General features: G+C 37.0%; 1 protein-coding gene across 5 annotated transcripts in view; it reads right to left on the bottom strand.

Moving 5' to 3' along the window:
• Positions 1-21,770, bottom strand: part of slc8a1a (solute carrier family 8 member 1a) — a 44,273-nt gene extending 22,503 nt beyond the window's left edge. For 3 of the 5 annotated variants that reach the window (XM_058790538.1, XM_058790540.1, XM_058790541.1), the window contains exons 1-2: positions 21,611-21,770; positions 14,835-16,692 (exon numbers count right to left, since the gene is read on the bottom strand). In XM_058790538.1, coding sequence (XP_058646521.1) covers positions 14,835-16,654 — 1,820 coding nt within the window. In that variant the 5' untranslated portion in view covers positions 16,655-16,692; positions 21,611-21,770. Of the gene's footprint in view, positions 1-14,834; positions 16,693-17,980; positions 18,296-21,610 lie in introns of those variants that run through there. The other 2 variants (XM_058790539.1, XM_058790542.1) reach the window with 2 other exon arrangements.
• Between the last annotated feature and the right edge of the window lie 1,094 nt (positions 21,771-22,864).

Raw genomic sequence — 22,864 nt, 5'->3', positions numbered from 1 at the left:
ACTCTCAAATGCTGACTGTGAGCTGGAATATTCATTAGCTGTTTTCTCTAGTCTAGTCCACGCTACGAAGACCCATGGCTTAGTAAGCCTATTGAACTGATGCGATGTGTAAAGCCAGGACTCATATTGGGCTCAGGGTGAACACCTGCTGTGTATTGTTACCATAGCCAGGAACAGACTGCTACTTTCCCTTCCAAGAGCTGTAATGGGATAAGATCCATTTTTCTGGCTGCCTTGAAATTTCTATCTCTCTCTCTCTCTCCTTCTCTTTTCCTGGTGGTTGATTACAATAGAATGCCATCTGATCAGTGTTCATTCACAGGCTGAAAGAACGGATTGAAAAATGACCAGGCGTTTTATAACTCAGAAGTTAATGGACAGGATTACACAAGCGTGAAAGCTGCTTGTCAGACACAGGTCCAGATCTACAGCAGTGTGAAAGACACGAGACGGGGAAAAGATAAGAAAGAGACTGAGGGAATAAAAGAAATACTGGATACACGATAAATGGTCTGACGGTTTTATAGAAGCAGGATGAATCCTGATATATGCTCTTGGCAGAGGCTTTCTAAGCAACTACATGTAATATATTATATGGCATATAATAAACTTAAACTTCATATAATATTATACAGAATTCAAAATAGCTCAACTGGTGCTAACAACACTATAGGGTAATAAGAAATTACTTTTTTTAATTGAAGCTGAAATCAAATAGAACACAAATGTTAGAGGAAAAACTTTAAAACAAGAAATCCTGCCAACTAAATGCAAAGGTAAGTTTACGTTGAAGTACTAAAATTAAAAATTAAATAAATTAAAGCTAAATGGAAATGTTTAAAAGACAACTGATATAAAACAAAAAAATATAAAAATAAAAAAATAACTAAAATTAAAAAAATGTATAAAAATAAAAGGCAATTCAAAAGATTATTAAATAGCACAACAGTATATAAATAATACTAATATATACTTACAAATGAGAAAAAAGTGCAAGAAATTTAATTACTAATAAATTCCCATCTTCCTTTGTTGCATGGCATCAGCTTGGATATTATGCTTAACATCTCATTTTGAAAGAAAATCAAAGAAGAAGTGTCAGAACAAAATGAGGCTGAGTAAATCATGACAAAAAATTAATTTATGATAAAAATGTAAACTATTTCTTTGAAGGCTGTAAAAAAAATAAAAATAGGCAGACATTTGTAAGCTGCAGGGTGAGAGATGACAAAATCATCTGTGCTTTTAATGACACACATTTCTCTCAAAGCTATAGCTGATCGGCTGACATGTAATTGAGTGACATGACGCTAAAGACTGAGATTAGAGACGGGAGAGTGTTCTTTGGGACGCATCAAGATAAGCCCTTTATGTACCCTACAACACCTGGGACAAGCCACACACACTCAAATACACACATGCTAAAATGTACACCCTTGATATTCAGATCACAAGAAGTCTGATCCACTTATCTCGATAAAAAATATATAAGATATTAGTCAACATTCAGCCAGTATTAAACAGAAAACACAACTCATCCACTAACATTCAAAATATGACCTTAAATGTCAGTTTTATTTAATCTACTGCCCTGTTTGTCATCAAAGCAACAGAAATAGATCATTTTCTGTTGACCTGACATTGTCTGTCTGTTCTGCCACCTGGGGCAACTGCAGACGGAGATTCAGGGCTATGAGAGCAGCTGAGTTTGGATCAGCTTCCCCTGGCAACATAAGCATATGCCCTGGGAATTGCTGCGGGCCCAAGCAGGACCTCCACCGGAGCAAAATCCCAACAGAGAATATCTCAAGAAGCTCTTTTGATGGCAAGTATTCTGTCTGTCTCTCACCATTCGAGCTCATGAGTTGTTTATACATTGCATTAAAATCCAACTCAACACATTGTTTACGCAATGAATATGCTGATCTGTTGTTTCTACATATATTCTATAAAATTGTGCCTAAATTATTTTTTAAAAATTAATAGATAATTTTGAATGCGAATGCATTTGGGCAGCACAACCTTATAATGCACTGTAAAAAATAAAAAATATAAAAATATATTTATTTTAAGATTTGCTAAAGAAAATGAACTCACCCTCAGGCCGTCCAAGATGTAGATGAGTTTGTTTGTTCAACCGAACAGATTTGTAGAAATTTAGCATTACATCACTTGCTCACTAATCGATATTCTGCAGTGAATGGGTGCCATCAATGAGAGTCCAAACAGCTGATAAAAACATCACAATAATCCACAAGTAATCCACATGGTTCCTTTTTCAGTGGAGAAATATTTTAGCCAAGAGCAATGGTTTGAAGTTAAAAACGTCTTAATGATGGACTTGTTTATTACCAACATGCAGCTTTTCACAAGAAATTTACTGATGGACTGGAGTCATGTGGATTATTGTGAAGTTTTATCAGCTGTTTGAACTCTCATTCTGACGGCATCCATTCACAGCAGAGGTGATGTAATGCTAAATTTCTCTAAATCTGTTCCAATGAAGACACAAACTCATCTATATTTTGGATGGCCAGAGGGTGAGTACATTTTCAGCACATTTTAATTTTTGGATGAACTATTCCTTTAAGAATCAACTGATACCAATAAATAAATAAAAAAAATTATAATAATAAATTCAAAAGAAACAAATTAATATAATAAATAAAATAAAATAAAAAGATGACTGACACAATGACAAGTACAATGCAAACAAAAACGTACTGAGTGCATTTTAAGCATCAACGTTGCAAGAAGTCCACATGCAACACTCTTGACAACATCAAACTGGGCACAAAAGTACTCAAACCTAAATGATACTCTGAATAAGCAGCTCTCCAAATCTGGCACATGCTATTGTCAACCCCTTTTATATCCCATTTTTCTGGGTAGAAAGAAAGAAATCAGTGTGTGCACAAGTTTTTGAGTCTATAATCTTCTCCAGGCAGATTTTTTTCAGCAGGATTTTACAGTGCACTTGACAGCTGTGAAATGTCTAGCATGCTTCAGAAAGAACTTCAGCCTGTGCTTGGGGACAAAATGACAGCAGGAAAAGAGTGTCAGACGAAATGTCATGCTTTGTACTGCTCTAATCAACTGATGGAGTTGAAGCATCAAACTGTGAAAATGGACCTCAGATTTGATGAACAATGCACCTGCACAAATCTTTTGGACAAGACTAATTATTTGTTTAAATATACACAATACTAGTCTCACTAGATCTCTCTTGCAACCTTCAAATTTCAACATAGAAATATTATGTAAAACATAAGAAGCCAGTAAGAGCATCAGAAACAAGCTGCAATCTTGGGGATTAATAGATTTAAACGATTTTACTAGTGTACAAATAACTCCAGTTAAACTCTTAGTAGGAAGATCAATGTTTCTCACTCGTTTACTCTATAGCCTAAGCATTCACAAAGAGTAAATAAAAAGCCAATAAAAATATTCTGAGCAAAACTATTTTCTAAAAAAGAATTCCAAAATGTAACATTACATTTGGAGACTTTTTAAAGAAATGTACACATTTTATAAATAAACTTTTTAAATTAAAATATGTTATTTCCCGGTGTTCTGTGTCCATGGAAATCCTGCTAGGCAAAGCTACAAAAAAATGTTGCTGATGTACATTTTAAGAGTCCAGTCCAGTCAATATTTGAGATATTTGAGATCTTTTAGGACATCTAGTTACTTGTTTATTATCTGGCTTCTTAACAGGCTCAATTTCCTGTGACACAATTTTTCCATCTTATCTACTTGTATCCCAGCAGCTAAAATGGGAACCGAGTAGTCAACGCCATAGTTGGTTGTATTATGATAAAAGGTCACACTCTACATTCAATGCGATGTCTTGTATATATGCACTCTGGTATAGCATATCTCAGATGAATCAGCGGTGACATTAATCTTAATGCTATTACTCCTGGCATGACAGCAACAGAAACATGTATGACTCACAAAATGTTGTAATTTCCAGGCAGTTTAACATTTTTGAGGTGTGTAAAAGTGTCATGACCTAATTTAACCTGTGGAGGCCCACAGGGGTATGTAATTAGACCGCTGTCATTTTGTAAATACTGAACACTTGATCTGTATTCTGTGAGCTGTAGGTCAAGAGCAGCAATTACGTATTTTATAAACCACATTTTCTGAATAACACAAAGTACATCTTCAGAACACAAATACCCAACTCAGTGTGACCAAGGTAGGAGGACAGATGGCTTATTTCAAAACCAGGTTACATTCCTAATCCTCTTCTTTTTGTCTACCACATTCACCCTAATCTGTTCAATGGCTTAAGAAATGCAAAGTATTGTTATTTCTCGCTAACAAATCCAGGTCCGACAGTAGAACTAAACCAAAGCTTTTTGATAAGATATATGAGCAAAAAAAAAAAGAAAAAAAAAGAGAGAGACTTCAATAAAGCTTTCAGGAGACAGGTGGTAGGAGAAAGGGGGAAAGTCCATTTTATAAGGGCAAAAGGTGAACACTTTTGTGTAAAGAAAAATCTTTCAAAACTAAAATGGGATAAAAAGGTGATGGATGAGAAGCTAGCCTTCATTTCAAATAAGCTGGGCACTAAAGTCATCCATCCATTAACCAGTGGTAAATATAATTCCATCTCCATTCTGTCACTGCTTCTGATGGAATGCTGTCATTCCCGGGTGGAAAATATGGAAAAGTTCTTTAACAATTTACTGCATTAAAAAGTCCCCTGTTACATACATCACAGCCTGACAACAGTGAGCCATTGGATTTAGTTAGAAGTAATTTCTTTTTCGGCCTAAGGGACACTGCACAGCAGCCGCTGCACTGCTTTCTAATGGAAATTCACAAATGTGATTATTTTTTGCCAGATTATATTTTTTGTTGTTGTTGTTGGGGGGAAGACAATATAAGTATATTTTCTAAATTGTTCTGGATGACACAAGGAAAAGTATTTCTGTCACAGTGTCATTATTGTTGGATGGCATTTATAGACCTATGTACATGAGATCTTTGAGTATATTAATTCATAGATGGAGTATTCTGACGATGTTTTTCATACTTTTCTGGGCCTTGACAGTGTAATTTACTTGGTAGTCAATGGGACAGTCACAAGCCTCCCGGTTTTCATCTAAAATATCTTAAATTGTGTTCCGAAGAGACAAACAAAGCTTTTACGGGTTTGAAACGACATGGGTGTAAGTGAATAATAATGACATAATTTTAATTTTGGGGTTGAGTATCCCTTTAAAACAGCTTTTGTCCTAGGTACACTTGTGCATAATTTTTCAGTTAGCTTTGTAGGAAGGTTTCCTCAAGTGTCTTTGAGTCGTCACAGTTCTGCTGGATTTAGTCTGTCTCAGTCTTTTCTGTTTCCGTGTGTCATTCCAGACAGACTGGATGATGGTGAGATCAGATCTCTGTGTGGAGCACTGGTTGTTGGCAGGCAAAATCTGGATTATTACACTTAATAGCAAAAGGAATGTTTGGAAATGTAAACTGATATTTCCTACTGATACACTACTATAACTTTACAAATACAAAACTCTTTCATGGAACTTCACTAAGTGAATAGCTTTGAACCAGACTTGAGAAAACTTTGAATCCCAAACGAAAGTAAGCAGCTTAAAAGGGGATTTAAAAGGAGGAAAATCCATTTCCCTTTTGAATTCTTACTACTGAGTTGATGTCGTCCATGTACAAAACTGGCCTAGAACACATCAGGAGAGACAGAGAGGAAGTGGAATGGAAATAACAGCACTTCAGAAAACAAGACCTATTCCTGGATACACTTGAGAGGGTATTATTTTGGACTACTTAAATGCAATCTGTGCTCCTCCACAACAAATTGGCAAGGACTGTGATGAGGATGGCGACAGTGACAATAACGAGAGATGATAATTAAAGCCACACATCTTCCCCCACCCCTCCGAGAAATGCGTTAAAAGAATATCGGGCAGGAAGCCTGACAGCCGCTGAGCGAATGAGCATGAAAACACAATCTGTCATACAGAGAGCTGATGAGGGGATGATAAAGGTATGTGTACCACGGTAAGCTTCAGTCATACCATGTTATTTCCCTAATAAGCATCAGTGCAGGATGTTTTGCAGGTTTTGAAGTTCTAAAAGAGTGAAGCAGAGAAAAGGGTGAGCCATTATATTATGTAATAGGAATCAACAAAATGAACAGATTTTAACAGAGTTGCAGATCTTCTGCTGTGCGTGCCGTGCAGCCTAGTGAAAGCTACTTCAAAATCTTCCAAAGGTACAAACAACTTACGGCAAAATATACAGTAATAATTAGGCTACTGTCAGGTTATCCTTCAAAAAAGCAATCTTTTTTTGCTATCATTTTCATTTTTTATTCTATACGGTATGTGTGTATATATATATACAGTATATATATATATATATATATATATATATATATAGTGAAAAAATATATATATACATGGGTAGTTGACAAATAGACAGTAAAAAATGCTTATTTCGAAAAAGACCATTTTTGAAGAGGAAATGCATATATTTATAGTGTGAAGTCTGATATTTGAGGAAATATAAAGGGTCACTAACCTCATCAATTCTTTCATTGGTTTTTTTTGTTTGTTTCTTTTTGTACATTTTTACTGAACTGTACCATAAGTTTGTCCTATGGTGTGACTTAGCAAATATAAAGAAAAAAAAATATATATATAGCATGAGAGAGATTTATCTTAATTGTTAGAGACTTAATTAACATATTTTTTTCCCCATGAATTGTTGGACAATTTCAAGACAAACTTTGACAACAAGACAAACTTTGCTGCCATCCGTTCAAAACTGCTGAAAATTATATCATTTTCAGATGAGTGATGATTATATCTCCTCTATTGCAACAAAAACTTAACTGTTTTTTTTTTTTTTAAGATGTTTTGAGATAAAAACAAATCTGTGGTTCTTTTATGTGTGTCACACCATAGGACATTACGTCACACTAAAGGACAGAAATGGTAGTTATTAAAGTATTTCTATTTAATTTTGAACATGTAAAAGGAGAAAGAAAGTTTTATTTTAATACAAACAATAGCAACATGTTTTTTTAAAGAAAACTAAAAATAATTTAGTCTCTAGTCAATCAGTATGTTACTGAAACTCTTCTAGCCCCCCGCTGCATGTGTGGCACAGCTAAATATGATTGATATTCAAACTAAACTCATTAAGATGTGAATGATTTTTTTTTTTTTAACTATATGGCTACTCTTTTTAAGGCATAATTTTGATTCTATTTTCTCTCAGCATCACTCTCTTAGGATCTCCTCCCTTCTGGTGGATCCCTGTTAATTTTCTGTCTATATTTCCGTGTCCTCTCTTTTCCACTTATTGCTCTCACTCAATTCTTTCTGTTTTAAAAAAAAAGGATCACATTTTATACTTATTTTCATGACACTTTATAACAGTACAAATGATCTGCAAAAACATCAGAAAATAGTTTAATTAATGTAATTATTGCATTTAGGAACACTGAAAATAATAAAAAAAGAATAAAAAGGAATTAAACAAATCTTATTTAATTATTTAAAATGCTTTTTAAAGAGACCTTGTCCTCTGGTGTGACATCTTTGTCCTGTGGTGTGACAGTACAGTCTTCACACCGGAGGACAATATCTGTCACACCAAAGGATGTTTCAGCCTTTTTCTGTCAATTAATGACCTTGCTATTCCGAGCTAACCTGTCATTAGCTGTAAGCAAGACACATATGCATAATTTTCCATGATTATGTAGTTTAACATACAGTTTTTAATTACAAAATATAATTTAGGGGTGTCACACCAAAGGACAACAAAACGTAACACTTTTGTAGTGGTTCCAAAAAAGTTGACCATGTGCACAAGTCATGGGCTTCACAGGGAGCTTCAGTAACATGACCATGAATGGGGTCCTTCAACTAATTAAAGTTTTCTCTGGAATTGGCTGATTTAAAATCATGATGTGGTGTCACACCAGAGGACATGGTTTTCAGAGACAAAATGTTCCTACGCTTTCAGAAATATATGGATGAAAAAAGTATTGCTATTTACTAAAATAGACACTTGTACAATTATGCCGGAGGTATTTATTAAAATTTTTATGCTTTTCTTTTTTTAATTTATAAAAGTTGTAATTTATTGAACCATGCTAGGGACAGTCACACTATAGGACAATTTTGAGATTTGGCTCAAAAATAAAAAAATTCGACACAGCTTTTATAACAACAGGTCCATGTTGGACAAATAAATATTTAACGATTTACTGCATTTGAAATAACGACAATATTAATTATACAAATTTTTTTCTTGTGGGACAGTGAAAATGCCACGTCACGTCAACAACCCATATATAGTAAATGTATATATATGTATATACTGAAAATATATTTTTCTTTTTTATATTTTGTTCTTTTTTTTTTTCTTTTCATTGTTATATTTGAAACTCGAAAAATAAGCAGAAAGCAGTGAGGAACTGCAGCAATAAAAAATATTCTGATATTTTAATGATAATGACAAAGTTGAGCAGGGACTTAAATGAATCGGTGAATTTTACAATTCATTTAAGCGAATGAACTACGTTTGTGCTAAATAAAAAGAACAGAAACAAAGAAATCAGTGAAAAAATATCTGAAATAAGCTAAAATTGAATGAATGAAGGAAAAATTAATCACTAAAAGGAACAAGGGAGGACAGGAGTGCATTTGCCACAGTTCACTGGGCTGTAAAGCTGTAAAGCAATACAATGTGACATAAAAACCAACAATGTAGCATTTCATAAAACTACAACACTCACTGGAAAAAGGAGCTTGTTACTGGCAAAGCTAATGAAAACATAGTTCGCTACATTAGCATCGCTACTTTTAGTAAGTTACTCCCCAACACTGTGTGGGTGCCGCTTGATTTGCTGTGTGAAGCTTCTAGGATGTATCTCAGAGCCAGAGAGCAGAAACCGGCCTCTGCTTGCAATGCAATAAAGGTTACTCCTTCCACGTGTGTTTAATTTTAGACAGGTTCTCCTCTCTACAGTAAAACATGCAAGAAAACATCTCTGTCTGTCATTGCGATCCATTTTTCCATGGTTTGTAGGAGGATATTTCCCATCTTCCTGCCTGCCCTTGTGTTGCCATTAGACTGAGGTCATGGAAAATACATCATGGAGTTTATGCAAGTGTTCAAAATAAGCATGGGGCAAAAAGAGGAGAACATTACAGTAAGAGGACAGAGAGACGGAAGAAAGAGAGAGAGAGAGAGGGAGAGTAGGTTAAAAGTATGTGTGGAACTTCTTGCATTCATTTTTCTTGTTGAAAGATGGACTGACTTAAAATAATTGAACCATAACCTGTCAGGAAAATCGTTTTCAGTCCCAAAACTTTTTCTATGCTGACCACAACATAGCTGAATGAATGCAGGCCGATAACTGTTTACATTCTCTTCCATTTCTGAGTGAGAAATTCTGCAGAGATTTTCCACAGCTCTAATTTTAAGCACCATATCTGTTATCTTACACGTGAAAGGGAATTGTGATAAAGTGATATACTGTGGCCTGGCTGCTATACGTCTACTATCAATTCCGAGGTTTATATGCTTAAGTGTATATTTTTGTAGTAAATTCTATGTTAAATTCTAAATGTTGTGGAAAACAAATAAATAAAAAAATATGCTATATTAGATCAAATTAAAAGCTAAATCAGATTGCACTTTTTTGCACTCATTTTGCATTACATTTCCAATGCGTTAATTTAATAAAAAGAAGTAAGTGGTCACTAGGTCTACATTTTTGTAACTGTGTGTTATGTTTCATTTTTTCATTTATTTATTTCAGTCAAAAGAAATTCACCTTATTCTAGAGCAAATGCAAACATATTGAGATTATTGTCAAAATTTGTAAAAATATCAAATTGTATGTATATCACCCAGTCCTGCTAGATATTTTAGATACATTTTTAGCAAAAAAAACCCCTGTCAAATACTAAATGAATGCAAAGTGGTTAAAAAAAAATAATAATTTAGAGTGCTTCAGTGATGCTTTGTAAACAGACACATAGTACGTTCAGTACTTTCCTCTAAACAATTTCCATCACTCAGTGTATTCAGTTTTCATCATGAATGAATAAACTAAATTAAGCAGGCAGAAGTAATGCTAAGAGATTCACCAAGATTCTTTAAGAACAAACTCGCCTTCGAGGGACACCGAGGGTTATTCTGACGGTGACTGGCTCTCTGTGAGCCAACTGCTGATTCATGTCACCGAACCAAAAAAAGCACATTTTCCATATTTAATAAAATTTTCATGACCTGCCTTAAGAGGAAGAACATTCGTGCCAATATGGTGTCTTTAACAATTAATGCATTAATGCCATGCATAATCATGTTATGTAAAGCTACATAACCGACCTCTGTACTTCGCCAAGAGCCACATACTTAACAGACTTCATTGTAAAACTATCATCAAGTGGTTTCAGAAAAAGGCTGATCCCTTAATAAAAATTTGGAAAACACACATACAACACAAAGCTACTAGCATTCAGAAGGCACATAAACCTCTGGAAATTAGTCATAGATGATCGTAAGATAATAACTGGCCAAGAGGGGCTACCTAATATGATTAATATTCCCAGCAGAGATGGGAGCAGTGATTTAATGGTGCACTGCTGCTGACTCTATCTTTGCCTTGTGCAGCGAGTCACATGAAATCAACTGACAGCATGTTTGTCTGGGCAGCTCTGAGCTGGCAGAGCACTGTGGCGACAGAAGGCCCTCTCCTCCTCAACTAGGGGGAAAAAACACGCTCCAAAAACATAACGATAAACCCGGGAGCATCTTTCCTTCTCCTGCAGAATCAGGACATAGTTCTTGACCAATGAAAAGAGAGAAACCAAGTCTCAAAAAACGATTTTTGCCGCTTGTTAATTTAGTGAACTAAAATGAGCTAATGCAACGCAATTGCACATGACATGCAATCAATTTGAATTTGTAAACTGAGTGTTTATCTAATCTATTCTCATTGGGACAACATTCCGAATATCGTTTACCACGTCACGTCACTTTTATTAAGTTAATTGAACAAAAGAAAAAGAACTCCCTTCGTCCTTAACTCATCTTTGTTTCAGAGTGCTCATGTAGAGATGCACTGCCCAAGGTTCACTGTTAGTGTCACATGACCACTGAACGAGTCATCTAATCAGCCATGGGCAGAGGCACGAATTCTGGCACGTGGACATAGTGTGTCCTTATAACAAAGGTCACGTCGCAGTGTCTTACTGAAGACCCTAACTAAGCTTTTGACTGTTAGATTAATTAGACTAAAGGTGCTGTAAGCATTTTTATGAAAGGCCAAACTTGAAATATTCCTACTACCTGACAGATATCATACACTGTAAAAACAAAAAAAGTTGAGCGAACTTAAAAAAAACATTTTTTACCAGCTTCAGCAGATTTTTGAGTTTGCTCAACTTGTTTTTGTGGGAGATTCTCAAATTGTTGTTGTATAAACTTAAAACAACAAGTTGAGAAAACTCAAAAATCTGCTGAAGTTTGTTGCCTTAAAATTTTAAGTTGGCTCAACTTTTTTTTTTACAGTGTAGAAATAGTGTAGAAATAGTCCTGAGATATCATACCCATCTTTGTGACATGAAATGAAATAAAATAGACCAATTAAAGACTTTTTTAACCAATCAGAAAACTAGACATGAAAATAGGCTTTTCCTGTGAATAAAGCAAAATGTTATTTGGCATTGCTGAATTAATTGTGTAATCCCTACTATATGGAATTTTCCAGCTACTACTGATGGAAATTCCCACCCCTCTTGAGACTTTGTCCCCTCCATGTACAGTGTTTGTGTGAGGTCCAGTCTTACTTAAGCCAATATAAACATGCCTAACATACTATTTCTGTGTTCTTTGTCTGTCTGCCCCCCCCCCACCTTTCCCATGTCTAAATTTCATTCTTTCTCTTTAGGATCATCGGTAACACACTCATACTTGCTTGTTATTCTGTGTATTGAGGAAAATGTCCAAGAATCCTCACTGTGCAAATAAATGAGGACTGCAGCAAGATTGAGATTTAAAACTTGCTCATTAAAAACATTTAAACTTACTTGCTCATTAAAAACATATTCATTACTCAGCATGACAAATCCCTAAGAGGGTACAGGCGGTTTGCTCGTGTCTTTGACAGCCCCCCATAAGGATGAAACACTCAATGATAATACCAATGATAATGATAATACAATGATAATAACAGGGATCCAAGTTCAAACTAGTGTTTAGAGCTTATAGTGTATAAATTGAGTATTTTAGGACCAGTTTTTGTCCATTTGATCAGAGTCCAGTTGTAGATTTACTCATATAATAATCAAAAAGAACGTGAGAATTGACAAGAGACAGAAAAAGAAACTGTTTTAAATTAACCACCACCTTTGTGATTTCTAAGTGTCCTCACAAGATACATCTAGCTTTTTTATTGATATCCTTAAGTGTCTAATCTAAAATTCGATCTCTATGTTTTCAATATGGAATGCCGTTTTTCATCTATCTGAACCACCAAATCCAAACCTGTTTTCTTACCAGACCTTCCTTTTACCAAGGAATCCAAATGGTTGATTCAATCTAAATAATGAGTAAAGGACACTGATTTGAAGTAGCACCATATAAAACATGCACCACCAACAGTTGTCTCCAAATAGGATCCAGGGTCCAGATTCAAGACCTGTCCATATATGGAGCTTAATCTGTAGGCATAGCCAGATCAGCATGGTGTAGGTTGCTTACTTCAAAGCAATGCGTTTACCTCTGTTTACATTTGTGCATGTCCTCCCATTAATCAGCTTAAAATAAGCACAAGCAAGGGAGCTTTTCCATTTCAAGATCTTGGGACAAATTCAGAGCTGTTTATCTTCGACTGTGTAAATCTGTTATCATTATATCCTCCCTGTCATGGAAAATATCTGGGGTTCAGGCCACCTTGTCAAGTATGTGATCATACCAATAAATGATCTGAGGCGGAGTGCCAGAAGAGGAGATGGGTGAGGAGAGCCTGTTCCCTGCCAGAAGTCCTAGCGCTGGAGCTCAAGCTCAAGCCGAGCATTGCAACGGTTATGGAAATGTAATTAGTCATCCAAATGAGCAGTTCTGGAAGTCCGAGACATGACTTTACACAGATTAAGCAGATCTGACTTGTGGAAAGCTTCTACTTAACTCATTCACTCCAAACCAGATGCTTTTTCATTCAGTTCAGATTCAAGGACCACATTTATCAAAGCCTTTATTGTGTGTCAAAGGTCTGTTATTTGAGGAACTTAATCACCTCGAGCAATAAAGGTATCTCTTTCTCTCTTTTGATCCATGCTAAGTAGTTTTGCATGCCACTTTAAATATGAGGTGAAAATGCATGCTACTGCAATGACGTATTGATGATATAATGACATAAAGTAAAACTGACCATATCACTTCACTTCCATAATTCACACTTTTTCACATGGGTACAAAAATGTCTGATAAAAGCCATGATTTAAGGAGAACTGGGAAATCTAGAAGTACCAGATTCTGAAATAAACTGCGCAAAATGGAAACATAATAGTGAGCAAAGCTAGTGGGGAAATGAAAGAGTGAAAACAAACAGGAAAGCTGCAAAGGAAAATGAGTCAGAAAAAAAAACTTACAGCAAACAGACATCAATGGGGTAAAACACATTGTATGGGAAATAAAGACAAAGATTTAAGAGATAAAATCAACTGGCTGACTTGGAGACTTTGATGAATGTATCATTTTTGATTACACAGTTAGTAGAGCTCAACAGTAAGGATTTTTTTCTGCATGCCTGGTCAGGCCAGTGGTTCAGATTTCTACTTGTATCGCCCACATTTTTGACACATTATATATCACATTACATGTATATATAATTTATTTGTATACATTTAAATGTAACATTTACATTAGAATTCTGGGTCCCACTTTATATTAGGTGGCCTTAAATACAATGTACTTACATTTAAATTAATAATTTGATACAATGCACTTATTGTGTACATACATCTTCTTACATTGTACTTATATTTTTTAAAATACCTATATGTAGTTACATCTGTAATTAATTTCTGTAATTACATTCATAATTACACTGTTGACCCATCCCTTACACCATAACCCGCCCTTAAACCTACCCATACCACCAAATCTGTCCCTAACTTTACCCGTATCCCACCTCAATAGCAGCAAAAGTGTGTTGCAATACAATATGACCACAATAAGTACATTGTACTTATTTTTTGATGTAAGTACATAGTAGTTAAGGCCACCTAATATAAAGTGTGACCGAATTCTGTAATACATTTAATGTATTCTTTTCAAATTCTTTAAGATTTATTTACAATTATTAAGAATATATTGTTATTTATATTTTAACATTTGCCAATCAAATGTTAAGTTTTCTTTACAAAGGAAATTTGTAATATCATCTGTAAATTCTAGAGTTATAAATATACAGAGAAAAAATTATCATCAGCATAGGTGAGGTTTAAAAATCTGACAAGCAGAATTTACAACTATACATAGAAAACAAACTGTTTACAAAATGCCATAAAAGGCATTTACACCATTAAAAATGTAAGCTATAACACTGCTCTAATATGACAAGTAACCAGCCCAAAACTCTCACATCAGAACCGTGCAAGCGGGCCATCCTTATTGCTGAATTAGGGTTTTCTACTATACAAGATAATGCTGATTTCCCTTTGAATTGTGAATTCAAAATCTGCCATAGTTTATTCAGTTTGTCATTTTTGCACCACAATGCAACCGATTCTGACTGAATAGCTAAAATAAAAAAATAAAAATACACTTACGAAATCTCATCATTCTGGAACTCCAAGACTCCATGGGTGTCTTCAAAGTCCTCTCCACCACCTTTTGCTGTGCCTTCAATGGTTTTATAAGGGATTACCACTACTCCACGGGCTCCAGAGGTACGTGCCACCTTCACCTCCATCATGCCAATGCTTTCACTGATATGAACCACTGGTTCCTCAAATGTGAAGATGCCAGCATGGTCATCATCAAAGATAGTCACAATAGCTGTTGAAGGAAGGCCAAGGCTAGCTAATGTGTCCACATGATTGGCCCCTGCATTCCCATTGTCAGTTCCTTCAGAAATGACCTTGACGTTGCTAAGATGAACCAGGAAGTGCTCGTCTTCTTCAAAAATGTCATCGTCGATGATGTCCACTCTTATCTCCTTTTCGGTCTCACCTGGTTTGAAGACTATAACACCCTCGGTGAACTGGTAATCAGATCCTGCGTTGGCAGTACCGTCCTCAGTGCGGTACTCCACCGACACAGTAGTAGTTAAGTCACCGCCGCGTCGTACCACATTCAAAGCCACAGTCCCACAGTTCTCAAGACACTGATATGTGCCAGGGTCAAAGAAGATCTTGGAGGAAATATCATTATCGGAGACTTCTGATCGAAGTTCATGGTTGCCAAGTGCTTTTCTGGCTTGGTCTGCAGCATGCTTTTTTAGAATGTTACCCGCACCAGTCATAAGTCTAGTGGCCTGGCAGCGATAGAACGCACGACTCTTCTGTTGCTGGCTGAGGACGTGGTAGTTGGCGAGCTCAACCAGCTGCTCCATCTCTTTCTCTGGATGTTTCTGTTTCATTTCCTTCAAAATCCTGGCCATTTCTCTTCTTCCCTCATCCTCGTCTGTGTCTTTATCTTCAGTATCCACCATGCCATCAAAGAATTCCTCGCCGTGAGAGTTAAGCATCCCGCCGTCCATTTCGATATCTGCCTTTGACTGGTGCTCCGGCTCACCTTCAGTCTCAATGATAATTCCCCTTTGTTTTCCGACTCTGTAACGTTTGTACACGTACTTGTAGAATAAAAGTCTGCGGTCTGCAACCCAAGCAAATATGACACAAATCGGAAAGAAGAAGAGAGTAAGGAGTCCCTCCCAGACTTCCACGATACCTGGGGAAATCACTGCCAAGATCAGATAAAGCCACGTATATGCAAATATACTCCAAGTGGCAGTGACAAAGAACACCCGAAGGTGCTTGACCTTCCGATGCTCTCCTTCTGGTATCACAGAGACACAGAGACCGATGATGACAAACATATTAAAAGCTGCGCTTCCAACAATGGTGTTTGGGCCCAGCTCGCCTGCGTTAAAGTTGTGCCCACATACTTCAACCACGGAGAGCAGAATCTCAGGGGCTGAGGAACCCAGAGCCATGAGTGTAAGATTCGAGACAGTTTCATTCCAAATACGAACAGTAGTGGTTGTGGTTTCCCCATTAGGCTTCTTGATGGTGATCTCTTTCTCCTGGGATGTGATGACCTCAATGGAAGCCATAAAGCGGTCTGCAACGATGGATACCCCCAGGAACATGTAGAACAAACCGACAAAGTACACAGTGGCTCTGGCCAGCTTATCCCCAAAGGAGGGGTTCTCCGGCGTCCAAATTGGCAGGATCACTCCCTCTTTGCACTCAAAACTACCACCACATGTCTCGTGTGAAGAGTTTTCGTTAGGAGAAGTATCTACATCTAAGCTTGATTTGGAGCTGCCCGCAGTGGCTGGCGTGAGCTCAAAAGAGAAAACTAAGAGGAAGATGCTGAGTTTTAGAGCGAGAGAAAAACAGGATGAAGTCCCAGATTGGCCCATGTTCCCAGTGAGGTATTTTGTTCCTGCTCTCCCGTACCCTGTGAGAACATAAAAATTGAGGTGAATTTTTATGAATGATACAACACTAAGATGGTTGATCGGAACATTGGTTAAGTAAATTAAATGGTTAAGCAATTTTCTGAAAGAGCTAATATTTACAGTTTACAGTGACAGCAATGGGAAGTTGTAACATTTGTATACAAGCTCGTCTGTGTTCACGGCATTCCGGACCTGAGTATGTGAACGGTGCTGAGTGTAAGCAGAGCTTGCCTGGAGCGAGGATTGTTTTTTGAAAGTCAGAGCATCAGTGTTTTACCTCACTCCACAGTCATTCAGAATGGGGAAAACACAGTGAGGAAATGGAAAACCTGGAGTGGAGTTAGCCAAGAGTGACTGCAGAAAGTGTTGAGTGGGGGAGGTCCACACATATACACTTTTCCAGCCCGTTTTTTTAGACTGCGAGCTGCTTGGTGATGCCAAAGCTTGATTGAACTATTTTCTTTGGTGGAGAAGAAACATTCAAAACAATTGGTCAATTTTGCCTGAAATTGTTCAATTAAAATATAAGAGGCAGAGGAGTGTCTGTTTATTTATTTATTTATTTTAAAGTTGATAAGCTGGTTAAGATACTTGGACGAGTGACCATATCTTAAATGACTGAATGCTTTTTTAGACAAGCAGATGTGATGTAACAGCACACCAGTATTAGCCAGACACACATTCACTCACTCAACAGCTGTTTCGCATCAAACAGAAACTCAATAAATAAATAAAATCAAAAATTCAAATTCAAAGCATTTTTTATTATATGCAAATTAAACTGTCTCTCATAATCACCCTACTGTGGAAAAAAATCCAGCCTAAGATGGTGTGTTGGTTTTAGTAGGTCAGGCTGGTGTGTTGGCTTGATCTGTGCACTTTTCAGCTGGTCAGACTGGGACACCAGCTAAACCAGCTGAACACCAGCTTTGCCAGGATGTGTAACCATTTTAAACCAATACAGCATTTTAGGATGGCTATTACATTTATTTCGTAAATAACCAACATGATTACATAAATGAACAATAGATTTGTGCAGGCAGAGAAGTATTTCTGAATAGAAACAAGCAAAAGATTTGCTGAACTGCTTTTGAACTTAGACATTTGCCTCTCAAAGATGATTAATCTGTGTGCTAGATTAAATGAAAAAGAAAACGCATTTCCATGAATTTAAACTCTCCCTTTTGACCCATAATACTATAATATAGCACATAAACACATCCACTAGCTATTTACATTTAACTGCAGACAGCATGAAACATAATAAGCCCAAGTACATAAATTTACCTTTTAAAGAGAAATGCTGCGTTGATGTGAAAGCCGCCACATGTAGATAAAGCTGTGGTAGTGACGCTCTGAGATTCCGGCAAAAACAACCTCAGTCAACCGTACCGTTTACCGGCAGCGCTCGTTTGCAAAGTACCGCGACCGTTCACTCTCATCCTCCAGGAGCTTAACCACTCCAGTAACGAGAGCTGTGTGTGAGACACGCGATTCACTCAGAGCTGCGCTGGCAGAGTGTGCGGCGGAGAGTTGTAGGCTACTTTTCCTAAGTGCTGCAAGCACATTTTCCGCTTTCCGTACGGATTCGCATGTCTGACCGGAGGAGGAGAGGCTGTGCTTCGTGCCAGACCCTCAAGAGCTGATAACACTGACACCGAGAGCACATACAACTCGATACTCTATCCGTGATGCAAGATAAGTGCCAGAAATTTGTCCATTAAAAAGCAACATTTGTCCCCCTTGATGTGGTGATTTTCAGAGGCATGTTTAAGGCAAAATTACTGATTAACATTAATCCTGAATAATTAGACTCAACATTAATCAGGCAAAATAATAATAATAATTTTTAAAAAAAACTAAAAAAAAATTGTATAGGCTAATTACATTTTATATAGGCCTAAGGCTATTACATAGCTTACATTATGTTTCACATTTTCTCAAGATCTGTGAAAAGAGTGATTAGTAGGTCGTCGCAATCCAGGTATTGTGGATGGTTGCTAAGGCGTTGCTAAGGTCTTCTGGGCGGTTGTTAGGAGATAGCTAAGGTGTTCTGGGTAGTCTCTAAGGGATTATTACAGTGTTTTGGCGACTATCGCCAAGGAACGATACACTGCAAGGAAAATCCTGCAACTCTGGTTCCGTTCACGAGAGAAAACGCCGATGCCTCGACTTTCAAAATAAAGCTTCCTCGCTGGAAGCAATTTCGCTCCCTGCTCCGCATTGACTCCGCATTGACTCCGACGCCATGAACACGTACATTGGAGGAGCGATACAACAAACGAAAAACGTCAGCACTTTTGGAAAGCCATTTGACCAACACACACTGTAAAAAAAAGAAAAGAAAAGTTTAGCCAACTTAAAATTTTAAGGCAACCAGCTTCAGCTGATTTTTGAGTTTGCTCAACTTTTGTGGGAGATTCTCAAATTTTTGTTGTATAAAGACAAGTTGAGAAAACTCAAAAATCTGCTGAAGCTGGTTGCCTTAAAATTTTAAGTTGGCTCAAAATTTTTTATTTTTTCATTTATATTTAACACCGCACAGTGTTTAAATAGCCAAGGTGTATTTCAAATATATGTATTTCAGGCAACATTTCTCATTGTCCAAGTTTAACTTCATGTAAATAAATATAACTAAAACTGTAATAAAAATAATGAAAACCATACAACCAAAATTAAAATTAAAATGTAAAATATAAAAACATGCATGTACATGTTATACAATACTTTGTCATTCTTCCAGTTGATCATATATGCTCAAATTAAATGGCTATAATATGACCATTAGGTTGATGGATATTTATCATGATTATGCAGGATTTTCAGTGCTGTAATATTTATTTAGAAGATGGATGTGCTGTAGTTAACATTCAACAGAAATTTATCACTACAGAGCTGTGTCATTCAGCTCCCTGTCTGTGTTTGTGTCATAGAACTGCAACTGCAGAAAAGACACTTTTGTGCCCTATCTTGAGTCATTGTTATGGCATGCCAGGTCACATTTGCCAATGACGTGATCTCTGTCGTGATGTGTCTCCCTGCGTTAGACCAATATAACCTGAAGGGCCTCCATTAATTTGAATCATGTTTCTTGTTGTGTCTTGCCGATGGCTCGCTAGACGGAAACAATGCAGGCGCAAATCAGTGGAGATGCTAATTTATGCATGCATACAGTATAGAGACTGTCTTGCATACTCATACACGGTCTGTGTGTAATTGGTTCTGTGGCTTGACTTATGATTACATAATGGCCAAATGCACACATGCAACAGACGAGAAGCAAAGAGAATGTGTTGGATTAATACACAGTGACTCTTGGAAATTTGACTTCTGTGACCTCCAAAACTATGTATGTGTCACATGAATCAATTTTATATTAAAGCTACCTAAATAGAACAATTCATTACATGTTAGGATATCATAAAAATGATTACTCTACATTTCACTCTGTTTTTCAGCCTTAATCTCAAGATGTGGATTTATGCAGAAGCAAACACAAAATGTCTGAATGCAGCTTGCTGTGAACTTTACATCTTGAGGCTTTTGCTGTTGTGCTGTGAGACATGGAGGGGAGGCCCTGAGACGGAGTGAGCTCACCGTTGTATTATTCCCTCTGTAAGATGACTATTTGTGCTTGCCTCTCATGCTTGACCTGGCTAACAAAATCTCTCCACCGTATAACAAATAAATAAATAAACAACAGCATGTTGTCACTTGCTCATGGGCAGTCAGTTGATGTACTGTAGTCATGTCATGGAACAGCTAGACTGTTCCAAACTCTCTCACCTCACTGACATGAGGCGGTTATGACCTGAGGAGTAGGAGTGTAGCAGTTTTCTAGGCTGAAAGATTTGGTAGAACTTGCATCTGGGTAAGTTTTGGTGGAAATGTTTTGAATCTATACATCAGCTGGGATGATACTGCATCATGCTGTTTCTCTTTCTCACTCTCTTGTTTGTCTTGGCTAAGTGGGTTAATAGGTATCATTTACTGTTTCCTATAATGTTATATGTAGCTCACAGGTTCTTAAAATCAAAGTCAGCTGAAATTAATTTCAAAGTTCAAATCACACCGTAAAACATTGCCACTGTAATAATAATAATACTTCCAAGCAGTGTCTTTTTTTTTCTTTTTTCTTTTTGCCACAAATGGTGCCAGTAGCAAGTAAACTGAGAAAATCTATCAGCCATGAATTAATTTATGATTTATGATAATTTTTAATTTATTAATTTATTAAATGTACATATTAAAATTATAATTGTCCTTATAGCTTTTCTCATTGGTTCGCTAAGATAAAGTTTAGTAAAAAAAAGAAAAAAAAAGGTAAAACTACATCTCTTAAAGACACATTGCAATTTTATTCCTCTTTGTTTTGGAAGATTAATGTGAGGACAGTGTCACTACATGCAGTTCTGAATAAAGACACTTCACTGTAGGCATCCCTCATAAACCTCTGATGGTAAATTTTCCAATGAACTAAAACTCATTAAAAGTCAAACCATGCATTATATTCCAGTTCCAAATAAAGTTGTGGGCCAGTTGGCGAGTAACATTTTATCTACTTGCCAAAGCCAGTTTTTACTCTCATTTAACGCTTGGCGAGTGTTAAGTTGGACTGTCTACAAGTACTGTAACAAGCAAAAATTATGCGGCATAATTGATTTTTTCCAAATTATTCCTTCATACAAAAAAACCAACCCCTACCTTTTTGTTATTAAATCAGTTGTTTCCTTAATGAAGTTGCATAATTTAGAACATTTCACACAGCAACAATCAAAATAAACCATGATCCCACTGCAACTGATGCCAAAACAGAAAAGCTTCTTCATTAATGAAAATGATGTCACTTTAACAGTCATTAAACCATCCAAGTTATTCATCCAATAAAACAATGGCTTTTAATGGAACATTGCCTACCTAGAGATCCCTGAAGCAGCCAATCCTATGGACTCCTCTCCGTATTCCCTGTGGTGCTGTGAGAGACTGTCTAGGGAAAGGAGCAGTGGCCGATAACCTGTCTAAATTTAACAGAAACAGGCAATTGTTTCTGGCCTGGTGGGCCTGGTGAGTGCCTCTAAACATGGACAGCATAGTTGGGTTGTTGCTTATCATTCTCTTCTCTCTCAGCCACTTCCATACAAGGCTGTGCTAGGAGCCTGTCACTTGCTACCCTGCCTGTGAAGCTCTCCTATCTGCCAGCTTCTTGTCGTTAACAGACACGTGCAAGATAAAGGGGCTTCGCTGGCAGGTAGCTTTCTTCTCCCCAGTATGCGTGTGGTCATACTGTATGTGTCTGTGAGTGAGTGAGTGTGTGTGTTTGTGAGGAAGGCAGGAATGCGCCGAGGACGTAAGAAGCACTCCTGGTGATTTTCCACAGTTCCCAGGACCCCAGTAAGAGGACGTGACATCTTCTGGTCCTGTGAGACATCCTGTAAGGTTTAGAGAAGTTGGCTTACATGTGGTTGGAATGAAACCAGATGAAGTTCCTAAAAAAGGTTCTTTATTGGCATCTATGGTTCCAAGAAGAACCTATATTAACATCAATGGGACATCTCCATTGCACAAAAAGGTTCTTTATAGTAAAAGTTGCAACTTTTTATCAAATAACACAATTATAAACAAAGTTCTGGCATGAAACTCTAGATGGTGCAGTCCGATAGGTCTAACTCAATCTGAGTTGGCTGACTGGTTCTCTCTTGTATCAGTAGCCAATGAGCCCGCTGCTCAACACTTAAACATATGACTAGTGCTTGCTGTAGCAGTTGCAGCACACTTCAGAATCAGAATCACTCAGAAACCTTTAGAAACCCTCCACCTTCCCCAGCTCCACCTCTATAGATCTGCTATGCGGTGATTCATGTTATGCTATATGGGGGTTATTCATATATGTTATATGTGTAGCAGCAATATTTCTTACACGCTCACAGCAGCATGTTGTGGATGTATTGGCAGTAGCAAGTCTCGCTACTTGCTCTGCAACAGCAGAAGCAGCATAGCAGATGTATTCCGCCAAGCACATTAACATTGTCATGTACATTACCATGCCAACCCCTCCGAGAGTTGTCATGACAGAAATTTATACTTGGAGGTGGGATGTGTGTGTGTGTGTGGATATATATATATATATATATATATATATATATATATACACATCCCGCCTCCAAATCAATG

The sequence above is a fragment of the Onychostoma macrolepis genome, chromosome 11 (assembly GCF_012432095.1).
Source record: "Onychostoma macrolepis isolate SWU-2019 chromosome 11, ASM1243209v1, whole genome shotgun sequence".
Classification (NCBI taxonomy): Eukaryota; Metazoa; Chordata; class Actinopteri; order Cypriniformes; family Cyprinidae; genus Onychostoma; species Onychostoma macrolepis.
The sequence above is the reverse complement of the archived record's forward strand: the minus strand, read 5'-3'. Positions and strand labels throughout refer to the sequence as shown.